The sequence below is a fragment of the Podarcis vaucheri genome (assembly GCF_965113315.1).
Source record: "Podarcis vaucheri genome assembly, chromosome: Z".
Lineage (NCBI taxonomy): Eukaryota > Metazoa > Chordata > Lepidosauria > Squamata > Lacertidae > Podarcis > Podarcis vaucheri.
In genome coordinates, this window is record NC_138758.1 from 33,871,808 (window position 1) to 33,894,367 (window position 22,560).

General features: G+C 46.5%; 1 protein-coding gene and 1 long non-coding RNA gene across 4 annotated transcripts in view; one reads left to right on the forward strand and one right to left on the reverse strand.

Annotated features, from left to right (window-relative positions):
- Positions 1–589: 589 nt before the first annotated feature.
- Positions 590–6,626, reverse strand: PPP1R26 (protein phosphatase 1 regulatory subunit 26; the record flags this gene model as incomplete). Of its 3 annotated transcripts, none has more annotated exons than XM_082208027.1 (2): positions 5,463–6,626; positions 590–4,046 (listed from the first exon to the last, which is right to left on the reverse strand). In XM_082208027.1, the coding sequence occupies exon 2, from the start codon at positions 3,983–3,985 to the stop codon at positions 590–592; it is 3,396 nt and encodes a 1,131-aa protein (XP_082064153.1). In that variant the 5' UTR covers positions 3,986–4,046; positions 5,463–6,626. The 3 variants fall into 3 exon arrangements, with proteins under 3 accessions (XP_082064153.1, XP_082064152.1, XP_082064151.1); XM_082208026.1 differs by having other exon boundaries at positions 5,342–6,626; XM_082208025.1 differs by having other exon boundaries at positions 5,435–6,625.
- Positions 6,627–21,360: 14,734 nt separating this feature from the next.
- Positions 21,361–22,560, forward strand: part of LOC309523820 — a 31,081-nt gene continuing 29,881 nt past the window's right edge. Inside the window, exon 1 of the long non-coding RNA XR_014215639.1 lies at positions 21,361–21,651. This is a non-coding gene — a long non-coding RNA (uncharacterized lncRNA). The remainder of the gene's footprint in view (positions 21,652–22,560) is intronic.

Sequence of the window (22,560 nt, forward strand, 5' to 3'; positions counted from 1 at the left end):
ACAGTCTTTAAAAAGGAGGGAGGGGAATCAAGTCCATGTAATAGGTGACAGATTACTTCAATGGAAAGATATACTGTCTGCATTTGTGCCAAATTCTCTTTCCATTTTGAATACTTTGAAGACCACGACACTCTGGGCTGCTTAATAAAGATTACATTTTCTTTATCTGAAAAGGATAAATCTCTTGGTCGGGGGCGGAGGGAGGCATACGTTTCCCACTGTGGATGAATCTTGAGGTGCTGAGTAGATAAGGGGGTAGGGCTAGATGACCCTTTGGATTCCTTCAAACTCTACAATTATAAGATTGTCCTTGTAACTCAAGGATGATGCAGGGGAGGGTGAGGAAAAGAACAAATCCTCATCCCTTCCAGCATGAAGATTAATCAAGATGTCAGAAAACCTAACTGTAATGCAGGCTTTTACCTTAAAAAAACCCACACACGGATGCTGTAAAAAATAAAGCCCTTACAAACTGAAGTCCTTGCTTTTCACCAGCGTGCATACTCCACTGGGGTTACACCTACAAATTCCACACAGCTTTCCTCTAAATCTTTCTGGGCTTGCTCCTCTGCTATCCTATCCTGGCCAATCAAGGATTCTCCATCTGTTGCAAGCTATAACAGCTGCTAGGAACTTTACTACACTCCTCCCAACTGGTGTGAAGCTCCTGGGTGTTCCCTTCTTCTACCCCATCAGGGAACTCAGCACGCAGGGACACCCCTTGCTCATTAGCTGTTCTGCGTACGTGCAAAGGAAGACCATGGCTGGAGTCCCTCCTGCAGCAAGACTCCAAAGGTTTAATATCTGCTAGGTTGACTGCTTCATTGCATAAATAAGCTTCCTCTGTTGCCCCTTGCCTCTCAATCAGAAAGGGACAAGGCCCTCCTGAAGATAAATCTGCCTCTTTAAATCTTGCCTGACACCTGGATCTTAGAACCCCCCCTCTCTGCAGTCTCACCACCTGCCTCTTACCAAGCAAATCTGATACTGGGGTACCTCCCTGCCTCTTGAATGACAGATCTTCACCCTGCCCTTTCCCCACAAGCACAGGGTTTTTTTTATTCTGAGTGATTTTGAGGCCTGCTATAAGCTTGCTGGAAACTTTGAACTCATATGGGCTTTTCTTTTTGAAAGAAGACAATGGCTTAAAATAATTTTGTGATTTAAAGTTCTCAGATTTGCCCTTCCCAGGTGGAATGTTTATTTGGTCAAGCTTGCTATCATAGCCAACCTTTCTTCGAACCACTGCCTGTTTTGCAGGTAAACCGGATCGTTTTGTCTGCACAGTACCTTGACTGCACAGATCCCACTCAGATGAGACCACCTGCATGTCACAAAGAGAAGCATTTTGCACTGTCTCTTCTTCAGCCTTCAGAGAACTTCTCAACACAACCATAAGTGGACCTGCCTTCTTTGGTTTTTTACTCCATCCCAGCAAGGCATTGCCTCCGTCTCTGAATAGCTGGTGCTTGGCTTTAGATATGGCTGTTTGGGGTTTATCAATTTGCAAGTTCTCAACAATCCCATCGGCTCTGGGTACTTCTGTGGAATCTTTAGCCTTTTCTGCCAAGAACCTCTGGATTTCTTGCTCGATGCTGTCATCACTATCCATGGAACTGCTGTTGTCTGTCAGGGATGTGGCAACCCAAAAACACTGATTGCTTTTCGCTCCATCCCGAGTTTTGGGCCCTGCCACTGACTTAGTGTGGCATTCCTTTTTAAATTCCAACACACACTGTGTGGCTTTTGGACTTTGGGACTTCATGATGCTTTGGGGCCCTTTCTTTGCATCCTGTTCCCCAAAGTTTATTCCCGGGCTCATGAGGCAACTCTTCAGCAAGGTGGGAGCTTTGGATTTGCAGTCTGTTTCTTTATCCTCCAGAATCTGCATCTCTGTCTCACTAAACCGGACTCTCTTCTTGCAAGGGATTCTTTTGTCTTTGGGTTTTTTCTTTAACTTTCGCTTGGACCTCAAGAGGTCCTTGATAGCTGTGTCCAAGTCCTCATCACTATCCAAAGAACTGCTCTTATCCTCTATGATGTACTTCTGTTGACCCCATGCCATGCTTTTAAAAAGTTCTCTAGCATCAAGCTGTCCTTGTGACAAAGGGTTTCCAAAATCTATTAAACTGGCAATGGTTACAGCATCTTGTTGGCAACTAGCCACTGCCCCTCCAACCTTACTGTTTTTCAGTATGCTCAGACCACCTTCCCCTTGGGGTGTATTTGACAGCATCAGTTGTGTGCTTCGGCCTCGCTTGCTTCCTGCCTTGGGTTTCCTTTTTTGACTTGGTGACAGTTTTAATGGTTGCCCAGAGAAGGGAGGAATTTGGGCACTATGTGAGACCCCTTCATTTTTTGCTACCAGGCCTCCTGCTTGTGCTTTGACCGCCAAAAAAGTTCTTATCTCTTGCTCAATGCTGTCATCACTGTTCACGCTGTGGCTGTCACTTTCAATTTGAAAAGGCGGCACACTCTGGGAGCTGAATGAAGGGTCACTTGTGGCGAATGACCTGCTGTTGCTGCTTCCTGTAGGGAGAGGTAAAATGGTCTTGGAGATGTCCAGGATGGCTTCTGCACACATCAGCTCAGCAGCAGTGTCTGTCCTGCAAGAGGCCTGGAAGGTGAGTGCACACTTGGCAAAGTCATCTTCCAGAGTAGGGCCAACATTGCCTTTCTCTGCTGTCTTGCTGCAAATGGCATCCAACTTATTTAATTCTGCTGCTTTAGAGCAGCTTTGCCTCCCCTTCCTGCTCAAAGCTTTTCTGGGGATCTCTGGCAAGGCACCTTTTACTGAACGGATCATCAACCTGGCAGATATATCTTTTATCCTGATGGCCCCAAACTCTTCCTTTGGAAAAGGAGCGTGGCCTGCTTTGCAGTCTGCTGCCTTCCTGGTTTTCTCCAGCTGGTACAGCTGGATAGCTTCTTCAATGCCATCGTCACTACTTGAATCAGAGATGTCTATGCTTTGAAGGGTTTGCTCTTCCCTGGCTTTCCAAAGTGCCTGCCTTTTCTTGCCTGTTCTGCTTTGCTCCAGGATGCAGGAATGACCAGCCAAAGGTGTTTTCAAGGTTGCTTGGCCTGTTGTACTGAAGTCACCAAGCTCCTCTCCACTGGTTGTTGACTCCTGTTTAGAAGGAGCATTGGCACCTCTGAGTTCCAGGTGGTGCCTTAAGAAGAGCGCCTTGCCCCGCTCTCGTTTCAGATACCTTTGCCGACTTTCTCTCCGGTTCCTAACTGCCAACTTCTCTTGGGTCTCTTTCTGGTGAGGTTTCCTACTCCCCAGTGTTATATCCTTTTTCCTTGATTGCTGTTTCTTCTCATTTAAGAATTGCTCTATCTCAGCTTTGATGCTCTGTTCAAAAGAGTCGTTGCTGCTCACACTGCACGGGGAGGGAGCGATGTCTCCCTCAAAGTAATTGGGGGAACAGGGGCACTGAACCTCATTCAACTTCACATCTGTAGGGAACAAACTACAATCTGCATTGTCTACACTGTGCAAACTCTTGGCCTCGCTTGGCAGTGGTGAAATGCACTGGCCTTTGTTTTTTAGATACTCTTGGATGGCCTCTTCTATTTCTCGGTCAACGGAATCATCACTGTCAGAATTCAGCGAGAGAGGGCCAAATTCTGAGCTCTCTTCCACCTCCATGCCATCAGAGTCGGCAGGACAGTGACTCTGGGTGTATTCAATGTGTTTCTGCAGCGTCCTGCCACTGGCCCTTAGCTTGGGGCTCCTGACCTTGGTTCCCTTCTGCTTTTTCTGCATAAGGCAGCCATATTCACTGCAGCTGGCATCCAAGGATGCCTCTTCGCTCTGGAGGTTGTTAATGATCATCTGGACTTTGGCACTGACAGCTGTCCTAGCAATATCATCTTCGGATTCTGAGAAGCAGATGGGGTACCTGCAGTTCCTCGATGGGACAAAGGGCTCCCATGTCCTCTGGAGGGCCACCAAAGGGGGGGTGTCCATGAGAAACATCCTAATTGGTAGCAAGGAGGCCCACTCAGGTATTGGTTCTCAGGCAAGTTGTTACACCATCCTAACACAAAAAGAAAGAAAAGATGCATATTATCACAATGCCACAGTTATGCAGAAAGCCAATGCGCTGAAGTTTCCCAATCAAATTCTACATACGACATGTTCTTTATTAACTAATACCCTTTCAATAGCAGATGAAGGGCTGGTAAGTCCTATCTGGAGATGCCATTGAGGATTGAACCTGGAACCTCCTGCATGCAAAGCAAATGTACCACCATTGACAAAGTCACAATCACAATTTCTAAACTTGTACCTGTACATGTAAATTAGGATATGCAAATTTAGGGAAGGGCCACAGCTCAGTTGTAGAGCACATGCTTTGCTTAGCTCCAGGTTCAATCCCCTATGGCAGTGGTGTCCAAGCTTTTTTCAAAGAGGGCCAGATTTGATGAAGCGAAGGGCCGTGAGGGCCAACCAAAGTTGTTGACTTTTTAAAGGATTGAAGTTCTTGGGCTTTTAAAAATTATTTTACCTCAAAGTTGTTGACCTTTTTTTTAGGATTTAAGTCTGAGGGTGTTTTTTTAAGGATTTTACCCCAGGAAATAAACTGCCACAGAGGCCAGATTAAACCAACCGGTGGGCCGGATTAGGCCCCCAAAATGGACTTTAAACATGCCTGCCCTATGGCATCTCCAGGTAGGGCTGGGAAAGACCGTCTGGGAAAGACCGTCTGGATTCTGCCAATGAGTGTGGGCAATACTGAGCTAGATGGACCAGTTGCTCTGGATCTGTAGAAGGTAGCTTCCTGTGCACCTGCCTTGCATGCTAAGTCCCATGCTGAGTCCCAACCCCTGGCATCCTCAGGCAGGGCCGAACCCTGGAGATCCGCTACTGCTGCCAGTCAGTGCAGACAGTACTGAGCTGGACGGAACCCAGTTGCCTAACTCACCACAAGGCGGTTTTCAATGAAATCCTGTGTCCTCAAATACACGCTAAATATCCGCTTTAAAGAAAGAGCCTCTGCAGGTGGACCCGCGCCCTGAAGGGTACGGAGCATGAGGTATTTTGACGAACGTATTCGCCACACCTCGCTTCAACGTGTATTTCGTTTTCTTTTTTTTAGGAGTCGCTTCGAGTTGCCATTGCAAAAAAAAGCGGCAAATAAACTTAATACATTATTATTATTAGAGGGGGAAACGCTCCCTCTCCCCCGCCCCTGGTGTTGGGCTCCCTTCCCGCGCCAAACCAGCACTCTAAAACCGCAACAGCCATTGCCTGTCTCTCGCCCTGCTCCGGTCCCCTGCCAGGCCCTCCTCCCCCTAAGGCCTCGTTGCCAAGGCAAACTCCCGGGCCTACCGCCACCGCCAGCAACCTCCTGCGCAGTGCCAACCGGACCCGGGCCCAGCCGCCTCCATTTCCCGCCCTCCGCTGCTCCTTCCTCAGCCTCACATGCTCGGAGGGAACACAGCTCCTCCACCTTCTCCGCAGTAGGCACCGGGAGGGACGGTCGGGACCGCCTCCCAGGCTTATCCCGGGGTCCCTTCCGCCGCCTTTCCACCTTCTTTTTCTTCTTCTGCTGCTGCCGCCGCCTCCGCTGGTTCAAACCGGCCCGGCTGTTCCCTCCGCCCGCCCGCCTTCCTCCCTCCGCCCGCGAGAAGAGAAGGAGCGGAGAGGCGGCGGCGAAGACGGCGAGACCCGGGCTGTGCCTGTGGCGGAGAGAGGGCGGCAAGTAGAAGAAAGGGTTAATGAAGGCAACCCCCTCCCACCGCAGGGAGATATTTGGGGTGGGGCCTTCTCTCCCCCCCCCGCTTTCTGTCTCCCTGTGCCTCAGTTACCCCCAGATGCCTTCTCAACCTTTCCTTCCTTTTTCAAAACCATTCTTTACTTTTTTCCACTCTGCTTCAGTTTTACCTCAAACTCCTCTTCCTAACGTTTATTTTCTTTCTCCACTTGTTTACTATTTCCACTCCTGACTTTCCCTCTGCCTTAGTCAACCACAAAATGCTCCCTCTTCCTTTGCTTTCCTTCCTAAATTTCCTTCTTTCCTTCCTTTTTTTCTAAACCTTTGCTTTAGTATTCCATTCTGCCTCAGTTTCTCCTCAGAATGCATCTTCTTTCTTTTCTTTATTTCCTAACATTTATTTCCTTCCTTACTGCAAAATATTTTCCTTTTCTTTCCTTCCTAAACTTATTCACCCCCTTTCTTCCGGTATTTCTTCTGCACTGCCTTAGTTTCTTTCAGGCTGCTTCCTTCCTTCTCCTTTTCTAACATTTCCTTCCTCCCTTCCTAAATCTATTCATTTATTGTTTCCTCATACCTGCCTCCCACCATAGTTTCCTGTTCTTCCTTTTCTTTCCCTAATGTGCATTTATTTACTAATTTATTTATTTCATTTCAGCTCATTTTCTCTCAAAAACTCTTTCTGTTTGTGCAAATTTACTAAATTAAAAATTTATGGGGATCTGCCCCCCCTACAATTTCATAACAATATTTTTTCTTTGGGTGACACTCAAAAGACCACCAAGGAAATTGTGCTAAAGAGAATATGCCAAGGGCAAGATACCTGTAGCTTGGACCACTCTCTGATTCATGCCCCCAGCCCCAGCTGAGTCACATCAGAGGGCTAACTTTGGAATAGGCTATCTGAAAACAGTTGAATATATTCACTGTTAGTCATTTCTAACAACAACAACAACAACAACAACAACAACAACAACAACAATGCTATTGCTAGTATATGGTAGAATTTAGCATTTGGAGTATTGGGAAGGTGCCAGGCACAGTGTAAAAATATAGGCTGAGTCAGTTCTCCTGTTCAGAAGATTGGCTGACAGAGGTGCCATCAAAGAACAAAGACAGGTGATGGCAGGGTCATTACCCTGACAATAGGTGAGAGACAAAAAGTGTCAGAAAAAAGGGGGTTGGAATTCATCCCCAAGCTATATGTTAGGAAAAGACAATAGCAAAGGTGGGAGAGGACGTTGCCAGGGTTACAGGGGCATGATGTCGCCATAGGAAAAAAGATGCCCTTTTTACACGAGGCTTGAATATTGTTAGAAAAATGTTTTTTGGGAAGAAGAAGGGAGGGGCAGAACTCCATGTGCGCTGGCTGGTAGATGCTGCACCAAAAGACCGGGGAACATGGCTGGCTTTGCTCTGGGCCCAAGCTCACTGAACTTAGGGGGAAAGCAACAAGAGACATTACTGGGATGTAATGTTCTGCACCCCCTCCACCTAAACTCAGGTGTAAATATGTGTGGATAAACCATATTTCTTAAAAACACTACAGTACAGAAATACTACAGGATTTTTTAACAACACTACAGTGTCCAAAGGAACACAAACCCTGGTTAAGTGCCAAGAGCCCTAGAATTTTGCTACTGCTTGGCAGAGATTGAGGTGGCCTGTAACAATATGCTAGCTGTCTCGGCATCAGATTCTGGTAGCCATCAACTTCACGATGCACAGAAAAACTCAATTGCTACAGCTATAGAACTACATCACCTAGCTGGATTGTTGACCCTCAAATTGAAACACAATATGAGGAACCAGTGCCTCCATCTCAAATTGCTTTCCCGGAGTTATAATTGCTCGTGGGAGGAATTGTTTCCTGTCTATTCAGAAGCCGCCAGTTGTTTTTCCCTCCTAATGTGAGGTCACTTCTCCACACACAAAAACACATAAAGGAGCAGAGATCTCGTGATATAAATTAACTTCAGAATTAAAGGTGCTGGCTTCAACTTTGTCGTTTCTCCACCCGCCCCCCACCCGACACTAAGAACATAAGAAGAGCTTGTTGAATCGGACCAAAAGTGGTCCATCTAGTTCAGCATCCTGTTCTCACAGTGGCTAAGCAGATTCTCATTATAGGAAGTCCTCAAGCAGGTTCTGAGCAAAACAGCAACGTTTGCCTCCTCCAGTTTCCAGCAACTGGTATTCAAAAGCATTACTGCCTCCAACCATGAAGGCAGTGCATAGTCATTGTAGCTAGTAGCCAATAATAGCCTCCTCCACGAGTTTTGTTGGTTACAATTTACTTTCCAGGTTAAATTCAAGAAGCGGCACCCCTTGAAACAAAGGTGCAAATGTGTTGCTCTCCGGATGTCATGGACCACAGCTCCTATCAGTCCCAGGCAGCAAGCGATGAACTTGTAGTCCACAGTATCTCTGGGGAGCAACATGCTGGTTACCCCTTCTATATACAATTTGGGATATTTGAGAGGGAGTATTATTGAATCTGTATGCACAGTGTAGTTTAAGACCAGAAGATCACTTCTTCAGGTGATGCCTCCTTGGCACATATCAGGTGGAGGGCACTGTGTATGTGAGGTGTGTGTGTGTGGGGGGTGTGTGTCCCTCATCCAGAAGAGAAATATCAGAAACTGGGGAAGGGGTCGTAGCTCAGAGGCAGAGCAGATGCTTTGCATGCAGAAGGTCCCTGGTTCAAACCCCAGTAGCATTTCCAGGTGGAACTGGGAGAAATCTTGGAAATGTGCTGCCAGTCAGTATAGACAATACAGATTTATTTATTTTAAAATTAATACAACGCCTGATCGTAAAACATCTAAAAGCTGTTTAGAACATTTGAGTTAGATAGACCAGTGGTCTGATTTGGTAGAACACAGCTTCATATGTACCTAAGGGATTTCGACTCTTTTAAGCCCTATAATTTAGGGGATCCTGAAAAACAACATTTATTTCACCAGGGCTTCATACTATAGAGCATGGACTCAAAAGCTGTTAAGTAGATTTTGCTTCCAATGTTTATTGGTCTTAGTTGCTGATGTTTTATGGATCTGGTTTAACATTTTTACTCTATTCTATTGCCTTGGTTGTGAGCCAACATGAAGGTTTATTATTATTATTAATTTTTATTTGGTTGAAGGTATAAGTTTATAAACAAATATGCATGTACACACATCTGTGACATCCATACTTTATATGTTTGCTGTGGGAAATGGGTTTAATTTTTTCCTAGGGCAAATGTTTAAGAGTTGGGGCAGGCAGGAGATTCCGACAGGCAGGTTTCAATGACCTGGCTGTCATTAATGATATCCCATCAGATATTTGAAAGGAAGCAATTCAGGCAACGGAGTCATTCCAACATGCTGCCCATCATATTCTGTTGCCTTTGGCACTGGGAAGCAGATGGTCAGCTGTTTTGACAGGGAGCTGGTTCCAGAAAAGATCAGTCTGGATTAAGCAAGCCTGATCTGCTCCTAACGCTGGGAAACAAGCGTGGTATAATCAGCAGATCCTGACAGGTAACGATTTCTGCCAAAAATGTTGCCTAGCTGATTTTTTACTACCCCCAGGCCACAATTTTTATTTTTTTTAACAAACTACCATTCTTGACCATTTCTGCAGAGCAAACCCATTTTAGATAATTGATTCTTGCCCCAGGCAAAAGATGTTATAATGGTCCTGGGAGCAAATTATGTAAGGTATCAGTTTCAAGCTAAAATGATACCTGTCCAATTCTGCTGGACAAGCAGGAAGCCAGATTATTGTGGGCTTCCTGAACCGTTTTTTTTGGATGGGCGACTGTGGGAAATAGGATACCTGGTCCTATGACTTTACCTTGGCTTCTCCTTGTGAGAGCCAGTGTGGTGTAGTGGTGTCAGACTAGGATCTTGGTGGACATGGATCAAATCCCTACTTGGCCATGAATTCCACAGGGTGACCTTGGACCAGTCACTGCCTCTCAGACTAATCTACCTCACAAGGTGTTGTGGGAATTAAATGCGGAGGAGAATCACGTATAACACTTTGAGCTCCTTGGAGGAAATAAGGTGGAATATAAATTTAATAAATAATAAAACTACAGGCTTAGAATCATAGAATCATAGAATCATAGAGTTGGAAGAGACCACAAGGGCCATCGAGTCCAACCCTCTGCCAAGCAGGAAACACCATCAGAGCACTCCTGACATATGGTTGTCAAGCCTCTGCTTAAAGACCTCCAAAGAAGGAGACTCCACCACACTCCTTGGCAGCAAATTCCACTGTCGAACAGCTCTTACTGTCAGGAAGTTCTTCCTAATGTTTAACCCCACCTGGGGCTTAATTGCCAGGGCATTTTGTACCTTTCTACACCTGTCAAGGGGACGCAGGTGGCGCTGTGGTCAAAACCACACAGCCTAGGGCTTGCTGATCAGAAGGTTGGCGGTTCGAATCCCCACGACTGGGTGAGCTCCCGTTGCTTGGTCCCTGCTCCTGCCAACCTAGCAGTTTGAAAGCACGTCAAAGTGCAAGTAGATAAATAGGTACCACTCCGGGGGGGGGGGGAGGTAAACGGTGTTTCTTCGTGCTGCTTTGGCTCGCCAGAAGTGGCTTAGTCATGCTGGCCACATGACCCAGAAGCTGTACGCTGGCTCCCTCGGCCAGTAAAGCGAGATGAGCACCGCAACCCCAGAGTCGTCTGCGACTGGACCTAACGGTCAGGGGTCCCTTTACCTTTACCTTACACCCCTCAAGGGCAATGCTCTGTGAAACTCCCTTCTCCCAATTTTGCACATCTCATGCTATTGGTCTATTCTGCCCTAGCCAGACCCCACCTGGGGTTCTGGGTCCAGTTCTGGGCCCCATAGTTTAAGAAAGATACTGATTGGCAGGAGGGTGTCTGATATGATGAAGGGTCTGGCAAACAAGCCTTATGATAAATGGCTGAGGGATTTGAGGATGTTTAGCCTGGAGAAGAGGAGATTTTAGAGGAGATATGAGAGCCATCTTCAAGTATCTAAAGCAGTAGTTTTACAACCAGTGTCCTGTGGCACCCTGGGGTGACTTGAATGATGGTCAGGGGTGCTGCGAGCAGCACTGTCCGCCATCCTGCCTTCCTTCCCTCCCTCCCTCTTCTGATGGGGAAAAAACCTCCAGCCTCTCTACTTTTTCACCATATTTGTGCTATGTGATGCTGGTTGCCTGAGTGTGCACCTCTCTAGCCCATCTCTATGATCCCAGTTGCTGTGGGGAGGCCTGAGCACTAAGTCACTGCCAGTTGGGACTGTTAGGAATCCTGTTTCAGTTTTTTAAATTGGGTGCCATCTTACAAAAACAGCATTGAGCAGGGTGATGAATGACTCATAATTTTAAAAAAGCCTTTTCAAAGCTGCACTACAAGGGGTTGGGCTAGATGACCCTTGGGCTCCCTTCCAACTCTACAATTCTGCCATTCTACAAATTCAATTATAGATTTTTTTGGAAATGCTTTGCTGGTCACAGACAAGAACAGCCTCTATTAAAATTTATTGTGCACATTTAAATAACTTCTCAAATCTTTGTAGTCTATTCATCAAACCAGTATAGTAGAAATTTGCTTTAAAGGAATAGCAAAGAAAACAACATCCCTGAGCGAGGCATTCTGCCATAGCTGCCAAATCCCAGGCTTGCTTTTTTGGCAGGCTTGCTGTCCCGAATAAATACCTGTGGCGTCTTTTAGATGGTAATGGCTTGGACATTCATCCATCACAGCGCCTGAGCAAAAATAAAAGCTCAACACTTCACGTTAAGGTAATTCCCCTCCCCAACCCCCCAAATAATCTCAGCACAGCTCCATGGTGGACTTGTAATAAAACTAGCTTCCATTGTAGCTGGAATCCTTATTAAAAAGAAATTGCACATTGCTTCCAAATTAGCCGTTTCACAGAATTGTAGAACTGTAGAGTTGGAAGGGACCCCAAGAGTGTGAAGGCCCCGATCCACCACAGCTTTGACTGCTCTTATATTTTGGTGGGAATATCACTTATGTCCACATGATGTCAGGCTTCTAACATCAGAAACCCACATGGCTTATGAAAATCTTAGAGCTACCTATCAGTGTGGAAAAAAGGGGCGGTGGCTCATTATCCAGTCCTATTAGGATCATTGTGAGCAGCTGCCAAGAATGTTACGACTTGTCAAGAAGATGAGGGACAGACTGCATGGACAAGGATGTTTTGTTTTCCGTACAGAAACATTATGGATGTCAGCTGTGCACATTTAAAGCGCCTTCACTCCTGAATCCTGTGAACTGTAGTTTGTTTAGGGTGTTGGGAATTATAGCCCTGTGTGAGATAAACTACAGTTCCCAGGAATTTTCAGGGAGGGGCGGTAAATGTGCTCAGTGTATGCAGCTGCTGCCTCTGGTACAGACTTCATAAAAGTGAGCTGTCATGCTGTGGCCCCACAATAAAAGGTAAAGGGACCCCTGACCATTAGGTCCAGTCATGGCCGACTCTGGGGTTGTGGCGCTCATCTCGCTTTATTGGCCGAGGGAGCCAGCATACAGCTTCTGGGTCATGTGGCCAGCATGACTAAGCCGCTTCTGGCGAACCAGAGCAGCACATGGAAACGGCGTTTACCTTCCCGCTGGAGCGGTACCTATTTATCTACTTGCACTTGATGTGCTTCTGAACTGCTAGGTTGGCAGGAGCAGGGACTGAACAATGGGAGCTCACTCCGTCGCGGGGGTTCGAACCGCCGATCTTCTGATCGGCAAGTCCTAGGCTCTGTGGTTTAACTTACAGCGCCACCCGCATCCCTTTGTGGCCCCACAATAGTACTTTGCAAACCTGTTTTTCTTGGTTGTTTCAGATTTGCAGTAGCCTACGGAAGTCTTTGTACTTTAAGGGTGATCACCCCTTTCCATTAATCTGCTGAATCATAGGAAAACTTGTTTATTTGGAACACAGAGGATTGGCAATAGGGATCTCTTCTTTTGCTCAGCTCCTGCTTGTAGGTTTACCATTGGGGTATCTGGGGTGCCACTGTGAGAACAGGACTGGATGGGCTGCCTTTGGCCTGATCCAGCAGCCTCTACTAATGTCCATATGCTATTAAAATGGGAGGTCGTGGAAATTGATGTCTGTGTACATAGGCGTTTGGAGAAATTCTTGGTAAAACGCTAGTGAATTTCCACAAGGTCTTTAAATTAATCACAAACTGATGTCGAAATGTGGAGGATTAAACTTCAGATTAGGAAAAAATGAGAAACTGAAATTGACTGATTTCCGCTTCCCTAGCTGTGAAGGGAGGTGGCGGTGATGACAAGATGTTCCAGCACAGCCCTCTTTGGAAACACAGAGAGTTCCAAAGTTTTTCTCCCATATCCATTCCATAGACAGCAGCATTGCTCTCAGAAACGGAGGCAGAAACAGCAGGCCTAGTGTTTTGTGGACCTCGTGATAAAAATCTGTCTCCCATGCTATTTCTGGAGAATCTGTTCTCGGCACAGAGTGTCCTGCCAGGATGTTCCTGAGAAAGACACTTGTCATTTCACAAACAGAATGCTCTCCCCCCAGTCAACCCCCGCTATTCCCAAAGAGTACCAAATTCTCAGAATAAAAGACAATGGGTTGTGTGTGTCTGATGTTAGCAACACTCAGTTTTTGAGCCAGTTAAATGTTAATGACCTTGCTAACTTTGGGAAGGGGTTATAGCTCAGTGGTGGAACACTTACTCGCTTTGTATGTAGAAGGTCCCAGCTTCAATCCCAATGGCATCTCTATGTAGGGCTAGGAAAGGCTCCTGCATGAAACCCTGGAGAGCTGTTGCCAGTCAGTGTAGACAATACTGAGCTAGGTGGACCAGTTATCTGACTCAATAGAAGACAGTTTCATAGGTTCCTATTTAACCCAGCCCTTTCTCCAGGTCTTTGTCAGCTGGAATCTTAATTTATCTATTTTGGGGCAGGGCCTTGGTTCAGCACAAGGATCCCTGCACACAGGCTCATAGACCGAAAGACACTACACACAGAAAAGGGATGGGGAGGGATGAGGATAAAGATAAACCTAGGAACTAATTTGGTGCTTTTTTCCTTTTGCAGTAGCAATGGAAGAGTCAGAAGTCTTGTGGGGGAGTGCGGCAAATCAGTAACGTTTTCCCAGGATAGATCTTCGAGGAAGCCCATCACTTGCCAATGGACTGCAGATTGCTAGAGAATCATAGAATTGTAGAGTTAGAAGCCACTCCAAGGTTATCTAGCTGAACTTTCTGCAACACAGGAATCACAGCTAAAGGGACCGAGTCCTAATATTGATTCAGGCAGAGGCTATTACCAGGCTAGTAGTTATTGCCTAGAAGCTGCATTTTCCTCCTGATTTTTTTGGGGCCACTGAGAGCCACAGAAACAGTGCCCTGCCCCCAGCTGTCAGTGACACTTCATCTGAATTCTTGCTCGCATCGCTTGACCCTCTACTGGGACAGAACATTTCTGCAGTCAACACCACCTTACATGCTCTGAAAGCATTCCAATAGTTATGACAGGAGAGGGACTAATTTAAGCTTTAATTATGCAAATGCATCTTGATGGGAATCTCAGCAGAGGTGATTTTCTTCCTTGCACCTTCCCCTCTCTCCTTCCTCACTGCGGTGGCTGCCCCACTCTGCATCTCAAAATAACATCTGCCAGAACTAATTTGATGGATTCTGTATGCCAAACACACACCTGGAAGTTAGAAGACACCTGCAGGTGCTGTCTCGTGATGACTTACACCCTGCCACCTTCTCTGCTGTGTTGACGGGTGGCCAGTGCAATGTGGGAATGTGAGGGTTTGGGTGTGCACAGATTCATTAGTCAATGGTTGGCAATGTGGAGATAATGCATAACATGTGGTGTAGTGGTTAAGAGCGGTAGTCATGTAATCTGGGAAACCGGGTTCGTGTCTCCGCTCCTCCACATGCAGCTGCTGGGTGACCTTGGGCCAGTCACACTTCTGTGAAGTCTCTCAGCCCCACTCACCTCACAGAGTGTTTGTTGTGGGGGAGGAAGGGAAAGGAGAATGTTAGCCGCTTTGAGACTCCTGAAGGGGAGTGAAAGGCGGGATATCAAATCCAAACTCTTCTTCTTCTTATAAGTTCATAATTTATTTTATTTATTTCATTTTTATCCCATCTTTTTCTGAGACATTTGGGTCTGAAGATTGGGGAAATATTGCATAGCAAAAAGTAGAACAGCTGGATGTCATCCTAGAGTGAATGTTTAAAATAATTTCTTTTATGTAATTGACAGATGGAAAATTGGTAGACTTCTGTCTCTCTCTCTCTCTCCTCTCTCTCACACACTCAGTCACTCTTTCTCTTTTTTATCTTCTTCCTTTTCACTCTTTTCTCATGTTTTCCTGGGTGTCCTTTGCTCTGGACCATTATTGGAATCCAAGGATTACACACACATGAAGGTGATAGCTGGTTGGTAAAAAAACTCTGTGTGAGAGGCAGGGAAGGGAAGATCTCCCAAGGTGAGAGACTGGGAAAAGAAAGGGAAGGTCTCTGGTGAGCACTGGGAGGGTCCACCTCTGTCTTTGTGAGACAAGGGTTAAGAGCTACCTTTGCGAGAGGACTCTGCATTTCCTTTCCTCCCCCCCCCCTTTTGTTTCTATTTAGATTAGTTTCTTTCATTGTATTATATTATGAAAAAGTTTTAATAAAACCAAATGGGGAAAGAAACCTCACAGGACACTTTTTTGCTTTCTTGTGATGAGGACATTTGGTTCCCCAACACCCAGCAAATGTCTCTCCCAGTGGGAGGGTGCCGGACTGGTGGTGGGAGGCAGGCCAGGAAGACATCACATTTTCTCTTGTCACATCCTCCTCTCCCTTGAGGCAGGTGTCGCAAAAGCCAGCCGGTTGCATCTCTCCTCACTTCCCACCACAACCATATTAAGCAACAGGCTGCAGAAAGTAACAAGTAGAGGCGGGGGTGGGGTGGGTGGGAGGAAGTTCAAGTCAGTCTGCATTTAAATGTGACCTTAACCTGATTTGCAGGTTCTGAAACAATGCAGGAACCAGAAACACAGCCATCCTTCAAAATCCCACAGGCTTCTCTGAAATTTGCAACGTTCTCCAGCCGAAATATACTTACAAAAAATACCATGTGCTATGGAAAAGTGTATACAAAAATACATACATTAGTGAAAATAACACTAAAAATGTATTATATTAGGGAAAATTGTTGTGCTAAGATGGGTTTACTTTAGGGAGACTTGCATGTAAAAATGTGCGTAGGAGCAGAAATTCACAAGAATGAATTTTCCTGCAATTTTAATTTTTTTTTTAATATGCAGATCTGGGAATGTGAAGAATGAAGCTTAAGAATGGCAAAAAGGAGAAACTGAAATGAGCAGATCCACCTATCCCTATGAATAAGGCAAGTGACCTTTAGGTTCATTTTTATTTTATTTTAATTTTAATATTGAGGGAAGCAGGTGGCGCTGTGGGTTAAACCACAGAGCCTAGGACTTGCCGATCAGAAGGTCGGCGGTTCAAATCCCTGCGACGGGGTGAGCTCCCATTGCTCGGTCCCAGTTCCTGCCCACCTAGCAGTTCAAAAGCACGTCAAAGTGCAAGTAGATAAATAGGTACCGCTCCGGCGGGAAGGTAAACGGCGTTTCCGTGTGCTGCTCTGGTTTTGCCAGAAGTGGCTTAGTCATGCTGGCCACATGACCCAGAAGCTGTACGCCGTCTCCCTCGTCCAATGAAGCGAGATGAGCGCCGCAACCCCAGAGTCGGTCATAACTGGACCTAATGGTCAGGGGTCCCTTTACCTTTACCTTTAATTCTAATAATGTTTAATTGGTTTTGAATTATTGCTTCCCCCAACTGTTTTTACCTGTTTCTGTTTTAGCTGTAAGCCACTTAAGCCCTTGTCAGGGGAAAAGGTTAAATTTTAGCGGAGATTGCTACATTGCAAGGGGTTGAACTAGATGACCGTAAGGGTCCCTTCCAACTCTACAATTCTATGAGTAGACTAAAAACAGATTAAAACAGGCACCAGATTTCTAAACATCTGGCTTGCCTAAACAAAGACTGATGTTAAGAGGGAGGGACTTCCTAAGTGTAGGTGCTGCCACACTAAGAGATTGAGTACTTATAAATGCAGAATAGGAATTATGTGGCGGCTGTAGTAATACCAGTTCTGATCATTGAAGTGTTTGAGTTGGCGCATCTGGTGTAAGACAATCTCATAGGTAAACTGGCCCCTTGTTGTTAAGGCCTTTATATACTAATAGCAACACCTTGAACTTGTCCCATTAGCAAATTGGCAACCAGTGCAAATCTGTGAGCACAGCTGTTGTATGACAAGACCTCATTCCTGTCAGCAATCATGCTGCAGCATTCTGCACTCACTGCAGCCTCTGGATCAAGCACAAGGGAAGCCTCACAGAGAGCACAGAAGTCACCAATGCATGAACGACACCTCTAGATGTAAATTTGCTGGTCCTTTTTGATATGTGGTCCTGCCTTTTGCTTGCTGCTTTCAAGGATGACTGACCTGTGGTCACTGAGGAAACGGCTGGCTAGCTGCGTTTGCTTCCTAGTTTGCTGTACACTCCATTTCCTATGACGGAAAATGGCAAGGTTAGTAATGTGATCCATGTCTTTTGCCTCTATTTCCTTGAGCAGAGAAGTGACAGAGGGGAAAGAGAGGAGCTGGTCTCTCTGGTGAAGCTTGAATAAAGATATTTGGAATGCAGCGTGTGAGAATGAAATGATGCTCAATGCTGGGAGGAGATTCAGAGCACCAAGGAGATGCTTCTGATGGCTGGTGTGTCCTTAAAGGCAAAACAGAGGCAAGCCATGAGCAAAGAGGGGATGTCCCATTCTCTTTCTGGAACGGTTCCCGTGCCTTTCAGTTTGAACATAAGAAGACCAAAAGAGGGCCCACCTAGCCCAGCAACCTGTTCTCACAGTGACCAATCAATGCCCATTATGGGGAGCCCACAAAGCACTTGAGTCTCTGCTCCTGTGGTTTCCAGCAACTGGCATTCAGAAGCATTGCTGCCTCCAACTGTGGAGGTATAGCTATTGTAGCCATCAATAGCCCTCTTTTCCATAAATTTTAATCCTTTTTTAAGAACCTTTTCTGGCTCTACAATGTCCTTTCGGAAGTGAGGCAACCAGAGAGACCCATGTCCAGCATTTGGAGGACAATGCAGAGCTGGGCATTCTCCCGTTTCTCTCTGGACCTCCTTCCTCTCACTGAGGTGTCATTTCGGAAGATTCCTGCTTGCATGGGTGGCAGAGGTGTGATTTGCCGTGCCCCCTAAATCTCCTGGTGCTGACTGCCTCCTGCTCATTAGGGCTTTCGGGCGTGGAGAGGGAAGAGCTGGAGGCCTCTTGATCAGAGCTGGGGATTCAAAGTGGTTCATGAGTGGAGTCGGATTTCTAATTATCCCTCTTTAATGAGCACCCAGCCTGCTTCAAGGGGCTCCTTTGGGGCTAAGCACAGATCCAGGCAGCTTTAATTACCTCTTTCCTCCTTCCATCTGCATTAATCCCCATCTCCATCTCCCACCCAGCTCCTGCCTGACTTTTTTCTTTTCATGTTTGGTGTGTGTGTGTGTGGTTATTATTATCAGGAATGGAATCATTTCCTCTCATATTTATGATTTGCATTCTGATCACATCTTGGGGAAAGTTAAGAAAGCAGAAGTGTAAATGAGGACCTGCGTTGGTTGCGGATTTATTTTCTCGACGTGGGAGATGGGTTGCTGTGAAAAGCTTCAGGTCCTTGAGACTTAATTCAATTTGGGGATGGACCTCTTTCCTGCATTACTGAGGGCTCTTCCGCAGCCCTGAAGATTGCTATATGTGGTGAAGTGGATAGAATGTCAGACCAGGACCTGGGAGACCAGGGTTCAAATCCCTGCTCAGCCATGAAGCTCATTGGGTGACCTTGGGCCAGTCACTGACTCACAGGGTTGTTGTGGGGATTAATTGAGGAGAGGGAGAACCATGTATGCCATCTTCAGATCCTTGGAGGAAAAGGCGGGATATAAATGCAACCAATAAATAAATAAATAAAAATCCCTTGGACTGAGGGCAGTCTCCCAAGTAGAAAGATTTGTCTCTTCCTCTCTCATAATACTATTCACAAGGCAGCAATGCTTCTAAGTACCAGTTGCTGGGAATCACAGAAAGGGAGAGAGCTCTTGCATTTGGGTGCTGCTTGCATATTTCCTGTAGGGGCATCCAGCAGGCTCTTCTTATGTGAATTCTCTCAGGCGAATTTCCTTTCAACAATGCTGCCAGGGAATCCAAAGGCAGCTTCTTCTGTGTTCAATATACATGAAGTAAAACCAGGAGGTGGTCAAGCCAGGGGTGGGATGTGTGTGTGTTTGTGATTGCTTTTGTAGGCACGTTAACCAGAGTTGCTTTCGTTCCGCATTAGAGCATGCTTAATCAAATTTTAGCTGATGCTCACCACAGCAGTACTCTCCTCAATGGGGAATCCCATCTGCAGAACCATCCGGGCTCTCACTACCGTAACATAAGACAGCAAGCTGACCATGGAGTAGGGATGACTTCTGTTTCTCTCAGTTTTTCTTTTTTCTTTTCTAGTCATTAGGTTCATCTTGCTGCATTTCCTCATTAGTTTGAAAAGCGATAAGTGCCATTTGTGTGAATCAGATTGGAATAAAGAGTTAGTTTCTGAAGTTCAAAGGCTTTATTCATGCAACACCTATTTATAGTATGAGTGGAGATGAGAGAGAAAATAGCAGACATCTTTTCTGGAGAGAAGATAAACAGAATGACTTGGCTTTTAGGGGTGGAGTTAACTTAGACAGAGAGGCTACAAGCCGGGGGTGGCTCAGTAATTAGACAAACAGTGTCCTTGTGTAGTTTAAAGTAACACATGCATTAAGTTTGTAAAGAGAAGGAAATGTATTTGCTTTTCTCCAACAATTAAGATCGTAAGAACTTTGAAACTCCTTACCTATTGACATTAGGCAGATGATATCATTTTAGATGCCTAAAGTATTCTGCTGGATCCAGCCAAAGGGGGCCGATCTAATCCAGCATCCTGTTCTCACAGTGGCCAAGCAGATGCCTGTGCCAGCAGGATCCAAGCACAAGAGCACCTTCCGCTCCTGTGCTTTGCAGCAACTGGTATTCAGCAGCATTGCTGCCTCTGAGCATGGAGGAAGAACAGAGCCATTGTGGCTGGTTACAATTCTCCTCCATGCATTTGTCCAATCCTTTTTAAAAGTCATTCAAGTAGTATAGCACTAGAACTAAGAGAAGGAGGAAAAAATATCTCTAACCACTTTCCCCATCAGCTATCCACTTGCTTAGCATTGTCTACACTGACCGGCAGCAGCTATCCAGGGTTTCAGATAGGGAGTCTCTCCCAGCTGTACTTGGAGATGCCATTGGGGATTGAACTTGAGACCTTTTGTATGCAAAGCAGATGCTCTGCCACTGAGCTGTGGTCCTTCACTTAAAAATAAAGTAAGACCCTAGTCCTCATGGTTCTGAATAAATAGGAAGCTGGGGTCTTCTGCATGCAAAGCAGATGCTCTCTCACTATGCTGTGGCCCTTCTCAAATAAAGTCCTTGCCTCAAATAGTCCCCCCCTTCTGCACTACACCTTCTGATCTCATCTACCTAGCCAGCACTCAGCACTATCCTTGACTGAGCTGAATCTTCCCTAGAACAGACGGTCCTCGCATTGCTGACCAAAAATGTGTTGCTGTTTTCTCACCAAGACCATTTCCCTAAGACGAATGTGACCCCCATTCATCCTCTCAAAATGAGAGTGAGATTGTGCTGCTCCTGGGCTCTGAGCGGCCTTCGCAGCTGCCTCCAGAAGATCAGCAGTGAGGAAAGTGATAATTAGTTCAGTAATAGGTCTGCCAGCAAATTCAGGCATCACTGAGGAATTCGTGTAGCACGAAGCACATCAAAACACATACCCTGCCCCCCTCTCCCTTGCAGAGGAATAAGCTTGTGCACACCAGATGTTTCTGGACATCATTAAAAGAGCCCTGAAGCTGGATCAAGCCAATGGCCCATCTAGTCCAGCACCTAGGTCTCACAGTGGCCAACCAGATGCCCCAGTGGGAAACCTTCAAGCAAGACTTGAGTGCAATAGCTACTCACCCCACTTTTGATTCTCAGCAACCAGCATTCAGTGCTCGATTGCCCCTGGGCATGGAGGTTCTTCTCTCAAACTGGACCTCCATATGGGAGAGTCCTGCTGGATTGGACCAAATGGCCACCCAGATATCCCAATGGTCCCACAGGTCCCACAAGCAGGACCCAAGTACAGCAGCTGCTGGTATTCAGAAGCATTGGTATTTCCAATGTGGAAATTACATGCAGAAGGGTGTGATGGCCTGGGAATCTGATTCAGAGGCTGAACCGGAGGAATCCCAGCCTGCACAGGAGTCCCCGCCTCCAGGGCCGGCTGAGCCGGGGCAGGGCCTTGAATCTGAAGGGCCCGCACCTGTGCCGGATCCTCAGGAGCAGACACCAGATGAATCCACTCTGGCTCCAGGGATGACTGAGGACCCATTGCCTGCAGGTGCTCCTCTCCCAGCCCTGTCAGGGGAAGGTGAGGTTGCCTCTGGGTCCAGTAACCCTCAAGCCTCTCCTGAGCTTCAGAGGCTCAGGGCAGAGAGGCAGAGGGAACTAAGTTCTATCAGGAGGAGTGCTCGCCTTAAGGCCAGGAGAGGCGAGTCATCTGTGGGCCGGGGCCGCCCTAGGCCCCAGAGGAGATAAAGGCCAGTCAGCCCAGTCCCAGGTTGCAGGAGCAACATCGCTGGAAACCTGTTCCTGCCAGCACCCTGACCTGCTTTTCTGGAGTTCCTGACCATGCCCGGCTCCTTGCCTTGGACCCCACTTCGCCCTTGGTGGACAGTCTCCAGACCCTCAGCCCAGGACCAGACTCAGACCATGCCGCACAGTAACCCCCCCTCCCCCGGGACCAGCACAAAGGGCAACTCAAGGCAGGAGGGATGGAACGATTTCCCTATGAAGAAGGGTTGCAACATTTGGGGCTTTTTAGTTTAGAGAAAAGTTATGTAAGAGGTGACATGATAGAAGTTTATAAAATTAGGCATGGCATGGAGAAAGCGGAGAGAGAGAAGTTTGTCTCCTTCTCTTGTAACACTAGAACTTGGGGGCATCCAGTGAGGCCAAATGTTGGAAGATTCAGGACAGCTGAAAGAAAGTCCTCCCCACAGTGCATAGTTAAAACTATGGAACTTGCGCCCATAAGAGGCAGTGATGACCACCAACGTGGGTGACTTTAAAAGAAGATTAGGCAAATTCATGGAGGAGAGGGCTGCCAATGGCTGTGCTCCACCTCCATGGTCAGAGGCAGTAATGCCGCTGAGCATTGGCTGCTGAAAGCCAGAGGAGGGGAGAGTGCATATGTGCTTGAATCCTTCTGGTGGGTTTCTCAAAAGAGGCATCTGGTGGGCTACTGTGAGAAGAAAATGCTGGACTAGATGTGCCAATGACCTGATCTGGCAGGCTCTTCTTACATTCTTAGGTTCTTTGATTTAAAATCACCTAGCAGGAAAATTTTCCCAGCTGCCTTTTGCTCAGCCCATGAACATTTGGAAGCAGACCCTCCCCTCCTGGAGGCCCCCCTGCCTTCCCTGGGCAGGGTTTTCTCATCTTATAGAAGCACAGAGAGGTCCGGAGGGTTCTCCTGTATGATTACTTGTGTGTTAGCAAGAACAAACAGCTTACTAATGTCTTCCCTGTTTTTTGTGGGAATCTTTCATCACCGGCCCCCAGAAGAGCCTCTGCTGGGTAGCACCAGTTTGATGGCTTTGATTTTGTAATGTGCCATTATGTAACCTGA